Here is an 11,938-nt window from a genome sequence, read left to right on the forward strand (position 1 = left end):
CTTTCCAATGAGTCGACAATGTTATTCATGTATTCATTCATAATCCTAACCGCTTAGCCTGATGAAGGGTTGCTGGAAGCCGGAGGCTATTTCTGCAATCTTTGGATTTGAAAAGCAGGATACACCCTGGACAGCTCGCCAGTCAGTCGCAGGAGTCTACAATGTTATCTTCTTTAAAATAACTTTGCTGTTGATTTTTTTTTTCATTTCTGAAGACAAGGCATCATTAATAATTGCCAGCTTTGTTATGTTTAAACATTATATATATGTCTTGACTAAGTGCAGGAATAGTGGCTAAAAACTGAACAGAGGGAAAGGGAGGGAAATAAATTCAGTCATGAAAAATTAAAGATGTAGTCACTAAAAGTCAATAAAATATACTTTTAAAATATAAGCAGAGCAAAGCAACTCAGCTGACGATGTTACAACCGGCATCGCAGCAGTGCTTAGAGGCAGTTTCCATTTTTTGGGGTCAGTTAAAGATTTAGTTTATCTAAAAATATCCTGAACATACTGAACCTGCTTTTTACCACAAGCTCTCTTGTATGTATATATGCTGAAAAATATTATGTCATCACTTTCAGGGAGTTACCAACAGCTCATCTTCTCATTACATGCCATATTAAACAGATGAGATGAGTTTCATTATTCTGAGTTCGATTATTAAAATAACCACAGCATTTGAACTCAAAGCAAATGTAGATTAAAATGCAGCGATTCAAGAAATGAATCTGGTGATATCAGCAAATGAGGTATGCACGAACCACACACACACACACATACAAAGCTCTAAACATCAAAATGTAAATAAAAACAACAAAGCCTTTCTTTGTAGATTTGGAAAAACGATGTTGGGCATTAGAGATGCTTTTAGTGCTAACTGTAACAGGAAAAATGCACACATACATATGCAGCTCCACAAGAGGATGGTGGTCTGAGGATAAATACATAAATACATGGTTTAAGATTTGTCTGTTTGAGAGTCATCAAAGACTAAAAGCTCCTCAAATAAAACTCTGAGTTCTCATTTCTACTGCTTATATATGGCCAAATTGCCAAAAATGGAGCCCTGTGGATCAGAATCTGATCAACAACTAGGCAGTGCAACACAGGCTCGTTTCACACCAAAGGCTATTCCGCCCCCATCCAAACACCATCCAAATGCAGCAGACTGCAAGGCCACTTACACCCTGACAACTACTGCTCTGGAGCACGATGGCTCAAACAGCAGCTCATGGTACAATCTGAAGGACAAGAGCTTTAAAAGTAAAATATTATAGAAAATGTATCTGAACACATAAGGAATACCTTCAGCCTGACAGAAAGATGGAATATGTACCAAGAATCTACTTATGGCTACTCATCCTTTATATGTAAAATCCCTCAAAGGCTTTCTTCACTAAATGTGTTACAGTGGGAAGAAATGATTCCGACAGCATAGGGAGCTTCGTACCAAAGAAAATAAAACAATAAAATCATCATTATGATGTGATGTACCACATCATAATGATGTGGTACATCACATAATGTTGGAGGAGCTGGAGTCACTCAAGTTTCATAACAAATGTAAAGTTAACAAGTTTTAGCTCTTTGCCTGGCAGCAGCAGCAATGCAAACTACAGCGCAAGTTTTTAATCAATAAACATCAAATTAAATGTTTAATTACTGGCTTGAAATTAATGATCAAATGCTTTATTATCTGAATAACTGTATCTGTCGTAAAGACGAGACTGCAAAGCCCATAAAGATGAACTGAATTGTTTATTTTTATAAGTGTGTCCAAAACACAAATATACAAAACACAGTCAAAACATACAAAACTGCCAATATATCATTAAAAAAAAAAAAACAAGGCAAATACCTTTGACATGAATTGATTATTGCTAAAATGATAAACAATATAATCATCATAAATAAGTTCAGGTTTTGCACAAATACACAAAGAAATGGCTGAGACCTTTTCCCCCTATACATTTACAGCTCACGTCTTTCCATCAAAACTCCTCCACATGTGCTTCTTTATCTGAAGATAAACCACTAAAGATAACAGTATATCAGTCACATTCATCAGCTAAATTCTGTCTGAAACAGCTTTTTCAAGTCCTATCAGATTTATTTTTAACGCAACCTCTAAAAGCACTGGTGGTTCTTCAGGTGCTCCACATCACTGAAACTCATCCCGCAGTTGGAACACTGGAGTGTTGCTTTTTCACTGGTGTGTATGAGCTGGTGTCTCTTTAAGTACTCCACTCGACTGAAGCGTTTACCGCACGCGTCACAACCGTACGGACGCTCCCCTGTGTGGATCCGCTGGTGCCGTTCCAGATTGCCTAAGCGACTAAAGCTGCGTCCGCACTGCGGGCAGCGGTGCGGCCTTTCACCAGTGTGCACCAGATGATGGCGTTCTAGCGATCGTGAATGTGTGAAGCGCTTCCCACAGATCTCGCAGCAGTGAGGTCGCTCAGCAGCGCAGGCACACTCGTGGTTCTTCAGAGCCCAAGCGTGGCTGAAAGTGTTGCCACAGTGGGGACAAGGGAAAAGGCTGTCCTCTGAGCCGCTGCTCTGTAGATGGACGCCACCTAGTGGGCAGGGGTGTTCATCCAGCTCCGCTTCTGATGTGAAGCCTCCCCCGCACTGAGGGCAGAAGTGGAGCAGATCTCCACTGCCTTCCTCTTCCCCTCCGCTCTCCCCAACACTCCCTGAAGTTGACAGCTGGGGCAGCTGCTCTGACTCCGTCTGGTCCACTGCATCCTCTACAGACACGACAGCAGGTGCGTCGCCTTCTCTCAGCTTCTTCGACCATCCCAACCGCAGCTCCGCTCCCCCAGCCCCTCCAGCAATCACCCCATCTTTCGCTTTGCCTTGGCCTATCTGGTCCTCTCTCTGCAGAGTGGGTGGCAGAGGCTCCAGCTCTCCCTCCTGCTCCATCCCGTCAAGACCAATGTACTTCGGAGCCAGGCTGCTCTCGCTCCCCCTAATCACCTCCGAGTGACACGGCGAGGCTGTCATGGTGGCTTGCTCCCGGCCTCTCTCAGCTCTCAGCGCGGACTCCAGACCCTGCAGCTCATCCATAGTCATGCCCCCCTCCGATGGTTCTGTAGAGTCCACCTCCCAGTCTTCTTCCTCTGTTTGTCCAGAATGAAGAGTTGGGGGGTGATCTGACAGGTCTGCTGAGCAGAAACAGAGGGGCAGGACAATGTTTGTGTGACCCAGTACTTGTATCTGAACATTTCACCAACTTCTCTCTCAGTCAGTGAGCTCTGGGCTCATTACCTTCACTCTGCGCTCTGGAGCCAGTGTGGAGGTTCTGGTTGGGTGGCTCCATCTTCAAAGCATCCTTGATTAGCTGCAGAGAGGCAGGCTGATAGCCCTCTGTTTGAGCAAACTGCACAGAGAAGCAAAGAGTCAAAGGGCAAACAGCTGAAGCTAAAAATAAATACATTTACTGTGATATCTGTCAAAACAGCGTCTTAATTTACATACTAATTTCATTACAGACTCATATCATGAACCTGCAGTAACATAAAAATCTGGGAACCCAACATAACATTTTTGTCACGGTGAATTGTTTGTTTTATTAGAATTAATTTTTTTATGTTTGATTAGCACCTTTTTTAGAGAATATAAATGGAAAATGGCACAATGAAACATCTGTATAGCAGGAAAGAACTAATCGGTCAGATATCTTTAACTAAGATCTTTAACTTGAATCAGCTCTTCAGGGCCATGACATGTTCACAGCACCAGGTGATTCAAATGTAAAAGGCTTTGAAATAGTCCTAAAAACCCTGAACAAACAATCAGCAGTTTTGGGTTATAACCAAAGAATAGGAGAGGACTGTAAGACAGTAGAAAACTGTTTTCATGTGGTCGTTTTTACAGTTTTTCATTTAGAAACAGCTGTTAACAGGAATGGAAAGTTGAAGGCTGAATTACCACTAAACTTTTACTGCTGTTTATCTGTACAAGATTTTTAGGAAGATTAAGCGGACTCTGGAGTGGAGCTGTACTGATCTATTGTAAGGTTAAAATTACACAAGTCTGACCTACATAAAATTGTCAGAAGGAATTTTCACTATGAAATTTAGAGTCAGATATTTGCTAATAAAGCTCCAAAAAGGCCTGATGCTTGTTGAAAACGGGTCCTGTATAACTTGACCAGAAACATTCAAACGGAGTCTAATAACTTTCACACAGCATTTTTCACAGGTGTGAGGTGTACATCTATGTTTTTCACCTCAACCAAAAGTATTTTCACTAAAAGCTTGCTGTACTTCAGATGTTGAGCTCCACTTGATGGGCTCCTCTGAAAACCAAATATGAAATAATTTGTCTTCTGCAGCTATGGAGCGATTTGAAAGCTGGAAAATACAAGCTAAACTCTCACAGCTTCAGTTTCTGCCAACATTTCTTATCGCTCTATATGAAGCAGCTGAGCAGCTCGGAGTTGCTGTGCCACTTTCTCCTCCTACTCCTCCTCTGAGAAAGCCTGTCTCCCTCACCTCCTCTTTGATGTTGGCCGTCTCCTCCCCCTCACCGCTGAGGCTGCCCTCCCCTTCCCCATCCTCCTCCATCCCTCCCTCTTCTTCATCCCGGGGGAACTGGATTAGGTACATCTCTGTGGTCTCCTTTCCCCCTCTTCCTCCTGCTCCCATGCTCAGAGCTCCTTCACTTCCACTTCCTCCTCCCCCACCACCTCCACTTCCACCTCCTCCTCCTTCCTCCCACACACCTCCAGGCCAGCCTTTGCCATAGGCTGCTGTCGGGCCCTTTTTCGACTTGCCTCCTGTAGAGAAGAGAGAGTGATGAAGGAAGGGTGGGATGGAGGAGGAACGACAGAGGGCACAGGGAGACAGCAGATGAAATACGAGGGGGAGAAAGGGAAGTGGGAGGAGATGATTAGAAGGCAAGGAGTGAGAGATGAAGGAGAGATACGATGGAGAGGTGGGAGATGAGGAGGAGGTTAGAGAGGCAGATGGGAACAGGAGTAGAATAAAGGTTGGGGAGATGGAGCGAAGGAAGAAAGCAGGTGGAGGAGGAGTGAGCATGATGAACGAGTGAGGAGAAGGGGGCGTAGAAGGACAAGCAAGAGAGCAGGAAGAAGAGAAGAGCATGTGACAGAAAGGAAAGAGGAAAGGAAGAAGTGAAGTTGGAGGAAGGGATGAGGAGTAGAGGGAGGACATGTTGAAGGAGAGAGATATGGATGCAATGAAGTGGTGAAAATAGGGGAGGGGAGAAACAGAGAGGAGAAGTGGAAGTGAAGAGGGAGTGTGTAATTATGGAGGGCGGCAGAGAGAAGCAGGAGAGGAGAGGAGAGGAGAGGAGAGAAGGCGGGGGAGTATGTGTATGCAACGTGATGAAGGAGAGCAGAACAAGAGGAGGAGGAGGTGGGGGCAGGGAGAAGAGGAAAGGAGTAGAGAGTGTGAAGGAGGGAGGAGGGAGACAGAAGGAGGTGGGGGAGGGAGAGGAGCAAGACAGGAAGGGAGGGAGGGAGAAGAAACAGAGGAGTGGGTGGGACAGAATGCAGTGGAAAGAGAGGAGAGGGGGAGGTGAAGGACAGAGGGAGCGATCATGAAGAGGAGGCGGAGGAGGAATGGAGAAGAGAGGAAGAAATCAGCTCTTGCCAGATGGTTTCTAACAAAACAAGTGTCTTCACACAAACCATAACTTCAGTGCGGAAAAATGTTTTAGCCATATTCACAGTTGTAGACATAAACATGTGCTCATAAGATCACATTTCATTGATATGTCTCTGATGGAAAAGCTATGCTTGATCATTAACAACCAAATAGAAAATTCCTTACGGGCCATGTCAACTTTTCGCTTCTGTCGCCCCCCAGTTTGACCCTCCGCTGCTGACCCCGCCAGTCCAGCGTTGCGGCGGCTGGTCGCCCAGCCCATCCCGTACTTGCGCTCGGTCCTCAGCTTGCTCTCCGTGAGCCTCAGCCGCAGCTTCAGGGCCTCGTTCTCCTTCCTGTTGAGAGACAGCTCCACCAGATAGTCGTTCACCGTCTCCTGGAAGAGTTTGCTGATTTCACACACCGAGGCGCGGATCAGACTGTCCATGACAGCCGTCAGATGCGTCTCAAACGCGGTCACCGACTCCTCCATCATCTTGCCAACAGGTTCTTGCCACAGCTGTGGGTGTGATGGATATTTTCTGTAACGAAGCCAGCATGGACTTAATTTCTGTGTGCACAGATTTTCAGCAAATGTCCTTAAAAGTTAATAATCAAATTAATTTTATATCCACGATGCATAATAATGAGACAGATTCCAAGTGTCTTTCTTAGCTAGCTTGCTGCTACTTATATTCAATATTATCTAACATAAAATGTGCTAGATTTTAGAGAACGTATGTGTAATTTACCCCATATTACAATGTATATTAACTTTACCTCTCCGATAAATTTCAATACGCTAACACAATGGCGATACTATGGTTCAATGAATATTAAACACACAATATGAGTCAAGTTAGCTTGATGGGAAACTTGTAGCATTGATCTCCGTGCAGATATTTATAACTGGAGCAGCAAAAGAGCCTGGAAGGTTGAAGTGCTAGCTGCCTGGCTAATTCAGCTCTGAACACGCACCTTCTCTTAGATGAAAATCCGTAGACGAAACTTATTAGACATAAAATAAAGATAACCCGGATGATATTACGGTTTACGGAGGAGCATTGCTGTTTAAGACGAAAGAGAAACAATAACCAAAGGAAACGCCGTCCAACTTCTCTCGCCTCTTTCTCTCTCCTGCTGCCTCTGTTTTCCTTCTCGCCTCCTCCGCCGCGTCTGATGCTAGACAACACTGCGCATGCCCAGTACCGTAATTACCCTACTGTGAAGCGCAGCCGCACCCATGAAAATACTAGAAACTGATTTAACCACACGTATTTCTGTGTGGAAAAATGGGCCGAAAAATACAGGGACAACTAAATGTATATACATGTAACTCCGACACATAACATAGTCAATGTAAAAAAAAAAAAAAGAAAAAGAAAAAGAAACAGCAATAATGATTTGCTAAATGATCATACACCACTTTTCACAAAAATAAACGGATTTCAGCATGTATCATCATAAACTTGTTTTGACCTAAGTTGCAAATTTCATTAAGCACCAATATGACCCGGAGCTCTAAAGAGAATGTAGATTTATATGATGTTCCTTTTTTTTATATGTGGCTGAAGTTTTGCAGCCACACATTTGTCAATGGTGTAACTGAAGGTCAATTTGATGCCATATAGACTTAGGTGTGACACAAGTTTGGACAAAACATTCTTTGTTAAAGTTAAAACACAATCACAGTCTCATGCCAAAATTGACTATTGGAAACACCAAAATAAAAATAAATAAAATAATAAAACAAAAACACAAAATTGACAGAGATAATAATAAGAATTGAAATAAATAGGTCAGAGGGCTTCTGGTCACATTTCAGAAAGATGCAGAAGACTTTCAAAATGAGTTGGAAAAAACCCCCACAAATGTAAAAAAAAATAACAGGATGACAAAGATGCAACATTTGAATAAAGGTGTTAAACAACTAATTATGTAAAAATTGCCATAAAGACTTAACAAAACAAAGACAATAAAAATTAGAAGACAAAAGTTACCATAAATTAAAAAAAAAAAATCACAAACAGAAAGAGAAAGTAATAATAATAATAATAATAATAATAATAATAATAATAATAATAATAAACATTTTACAGGTGATCTCACTGAGACCAAATGTTTAATCTGGAACTAAACACACTGTTTCAGACAAAAAATTGACAAAAAAGACCAAAATGAGTACAAACATCACTATAAATATGCAAATCCTAAATAGTGAAATGGCCCTACGATGGACTGGCGAGCTGTCCAGGGTGTACCCTGCCTTTCGCCCAGAGCCGGCTGGGAAAGGCTCCAGCTTCCCTGCGACCCTGAATTTGATTAAGCGGTTCAGATAATGAATGAATGAATGAAAATAATGAAATAATGAAAAATAAATAGTTCGTCCAGTCTTTGTGGTTATTTTCTGTCATTTTTTCATTTGTGAACATCATCTTGAAGATGTTTTTTTTTTCAAAAGAGTTTTTTTTAAACGTATTTCATACATCCACTGTCAATGCAGAAAATTTGAAGTTTTAATTGCATTAAACAAAGAAAGTGTTTTAACTTCACAGTGTCACATCTTTTTTTTTTTTTTTTTTTTTTTTTTGTACAATCTGTGAAGGAAGGGGGCGCTGTGGTCAATTTACAACATAACTGTTTACAAAAAAGAAGAGGCATCTGTCGCGTCTGCTTCCGTCTGTGGGCACATTGACGTTTCTGCAGCTTGAGCAGGAGAAGAAAGCCAGCAATCATGCCGATGTTTGTGGTGAACACTAACGTGGCCAAAAGCGACGTACCAGCGGCTCTGCTGTCGGAGGCTACGGAGGAGCTGGCCAAGGCAATGGGCAAGCCTGCACAGGTAGGCCTAATGTGCATCGTGCAGGCCCACGTTTGGTTTGCACGCAATAAAACGCTATCCGACATTCTTATAAATTTTTTTCATTTTCAATGCGCAGCTTCTGACCAGCAGATGAAGCATAAGTGCTACAGTATAATATGCATATCTGCTACATCACCATCGCCTTGTGCAATTATGGAAACAAAGTCATAATTGTGAAAAGTCCGCATAGGTAGATGATTATTCGGTCATGTCCTCTTTATAATACACAGGTTTCAGTAACTCTTCTAGTATTTAAAAAAAAAAAAGGCAAAAACAACCCATTAGGTTTTGTTTCATTGTACAACAATGCATGACTTCAATGAATAAACTACCTCGTGTTTCATTAAATGAATTAACCTGGATATAATTAAACTTGTACAGGTCAAATGACCTTTTGCTTGTGCTCAAGGGACCAAATGACAAATCCTTTGGTACCAGATCCCATAAAAGTTCATTTGTTATGGTTAACATAGGTATTATATATATATACATACATATATATATATATATATATATATATATATATATATATATATATATATATATATATATATATACACACACACACACATACATATACATATATATATATACATATATATATATGTATATGTATGTGTGTGTATATATATATATGTATATATATATATATATATATATATATATATATATATATGTATATGTATGTGTATGTGTGTGTGTCTATCTGTCTGTCTGTCTGGTCTCAGTGTCTGTCTGTCTCAGAAAAATACTTAGATCACAATGGGAAACAAATTATACATAAAAATAACAGAGGCAAACTTGTAACATGGCTTAAACAGAGATAAAACCATGCAATATTAACCACAAAGACACAGATAAAACACAAAGGCATGCCAAAAGTGCATATGAAGACCTCCATTTAAAATGAAGCTACAGTACTGCAAGTCAGTCACTACAATGACAAGATTTTAATAATGTTAAAAGACTACATCTTTTTGGTGGTTTCGATAGATAAATTTGGAGGCATAAATAAAAACGCCCATATCCTTATAACAACCTTTTTATAATGTTGTGACTGACCTTTCGTTTCTCATTTTTCTAGTTAGGGCTAACTCTACTTATGTGCTTTTGTCTTTTGTATACCAGTACATTGCTGTTCATGTCAACCCCGACCAAATGATGATGTTTGGAGGAAAAGGAGACCCCTGTGCACTCTGCTCCCTCCACAGCATTGGCAAGATTAGCGGTGCTCACAACAAGCAGTACTCTAAACTCCTGTGTGGACTGCTCAACAAACACCTGGGCATCTCTCCTGACAGGTAGCAAATCCTGGCATTGTCCTGCATGTATTTATAAAATAATACCTGATGGAAAATTAAGCACATTGACAGAAACCTACAGACTTGGACATCACTGTTCACAATTGAGATCAACCCTCATTAACCTATTTCTCTGTTTCAGGATGTATGTTAACTTTGTAGACATGGATGCAGCCAACGTGGCCTGGAACAACACTACGTTTGGTTGAGGTGGAGGCCAACGCTCCGAAATTGAAGATCATTCCAGTATTTTCCTACACGTACGAGCTTAGAACGGATTAAACAAAAAGCAAAGACACTTCAAAAAAGATTCTGAAATACTGTATGGCTGTCTTAAAAGCAATGTGACCCTTTAGCTTTCCTCTCTGATCTTTCCCTATTTTCAAGCAATAAAGTAGACCTTGAAGATCATTAATGAATCTGTTTCCTTGGTGGTCTCTCGTCTATCAAAGAGCTGATAAATTATATGGGCTTCTTGATTCATTGAATAAAACCACAGGAAAAAAAGACAACAGTCACAGAAACAATACATTTACACAATACAAGATTGTGTAAATGATAACATGAACGCTTTGTTTCTTTCATTGCTGCTGAACTTGTCAAAGCAAGCTGTCTGCTTTTGCAGTATGTGACAGTCACCTTACAGTGTTTGGGGTCAGCATTTTCATTTTATATGTTGTTTCATGGACCTGATTGTGTGTAGCCTTGCAACAATTTTGGAAGCATTTTTTGTGGGTTCACTTACTTTTTAAAACATAGATTGTATTCTTTAAAATACTTTTAAAACCCACAATTTGTTGTTATATGATTACATGATTTGGAGTGTATTGGTTTCATGACATGACATTAGTAAAAAAATTTAACTGAATTAGGAAATCGTCAATAACCACAAAGGAAAATTACATTCTTGCAGTGTATTATGTCATTAAAAGAATCCCCTTCCCTTTTATAGTAGAAAACCTTTTGCAGTAGACAGGAATTACTTCATGTACAAATTTGAAAGAGCAACCAGGGTCTTGTCGAGTTTCATCTGATATGACTAGTTTATGTGGACGCCTGCCAACATGATGACCAATCACAGCAGAGCATATCTTCCCGCCAACTTGATGTAGACGTCATTGACATGCGCCGCGGGAAGTGCGGGAAGTTTTTTTTTTTTTTTTTTTTTTTGTCTGAAAATATTTTTTGTCACGAAAAGTAAAAGGGATCTTTACGTTTTGTTCTGTTTATTCTCTATATTACTATTTAGTCTTCTCAGTATATTTCTTCGTATTTACCCGGGAAGGATCAAATTGATGTGTTTTATGTTTAATAGTTTGCATTTAACACAGCTGAATTAATTTTGTTGTTTTTATTTTTCTACATCAACTTTGTCTTATATTGAATAATTATATGTAGAAAAACGGAATCATATTTAGCACCGTCATTGTATTATGTATCAGGCTGCTTTGGATATTATAAACATGTTTCAAACAGACCACAACAAAACTACTGTTGCTATGTTGTAAATATATATACATAATCTTGGGACATACTCTTTATTTAGTAAACTTGTGGATAAAAAAAGAGTAATGTGGTTAGACATATAGATTTTGTCTATGAAATTGACAATATCCATGTGAATAGATGTGAATGGACATGGAAATTGTCTATTGAAGCCTATTAAAATTAAGTTAGACTTGGACACAGGCAGGCACAGATAAAAATCACTCAAAGCACCTGACAAAAATGCAACATAAAAAACAAACAAATAAATAAAACTCAAGTATCAAGTGCTTTGTTCATATGTGCAAATGTCTGTGAAAGCTTTGAGTAATTTCTTATTTGCCCAATACCTTAATAAATGCTTAAAAACTGTTTTTTAAATTATTATTGAATGCCATTAATTTTTCAGAAGCCTCAAAAAAATTTTCACTTGTCTAGGAAATTTTACTATTATCAAAATAATATAGAAAATGCAACATCTCACAATATTTACTCTAAAGATATATTTATTTACATTATATAAAAAATATATGTACAGTATTATTTAAAGATAAACACTAAATCTCATTACAGGGGATTGAACCTGCAACCTTATAAAAATTATATTCCTAGGAGGTATAAAGGTGCTTGCACCTTTTTTTTTTTATGAATGCTCTGTTAACTTGTTCTGG

The 11,938-nt window shown here is 39.7% G+C and overlaps 2 protein-coding genes across 2 annotated transcripts; one reads left to right on the top strand and one right to left on the bottom strand.

Moving 5' to 3' along the window:
• Positions 1–1,970: 1,970 nt before the first annotated feature.
• On the bottom strand, positions 1,971–6,736 carry LOC306762866 (uncharacterized protein). Its single transcript, XM_079249500.1, has 5 exons — positions 6,597–6,736; positions 5,805–6,160; positions 4,503–4,786; positions 3,274–3,385; positions 1,971–3,167 (listed from the first exon to the last, which is right to left on the bottom strand). Exons 2-5 carry the CDS (start codon positions 6,112–6,114, stop codon positions 2,131–2,133), a joined length of 1,743 nt encoding a protein of 580 aa, XP_079105626.1. The 5' UTR covers positions 6,115–6,160; positions 6,597–6,736; the 3' UTR covers positions 1,971–2,130.
• A 1,534-nt stretch (positions 6,737–8,270) lies between these two features.
• mif (macrophage migration inhibitory factor) lies at positions 8,271–10,288 on the top strand. Its single transcript, XM_079250398.1, has 3 exons — positions 8,271–8,460; positions 9,610–9,782; positions 9,925–10,288. Exons 1-3 carry the CDS (start codon positions 8,353–8,355, stop codon positions 9,989–9,991), a joined length of 348 nt encoding a protein of 115 aa, XP_079106524.1. The 5' UTR covers positions 8,271–8,352; the 3' UTR covers positions 9,992–10,288.
• Positions 10,289–11,938: the final 1,650 nt, after the last annotated feature.

This window comes from Telmatherina bonti (genome assembly GCF_933228915.1).
Source record: "Telmatherina bonti genome assembly, chromosome: 12".
Taxonomy (NCBI): domain Eukaryota; kingdom Metazoa; phylum Chordata; class Actinopteri; order Atheriniformes; family Telmatherinidae; genus Telmatherina; species Telmatherina bonti.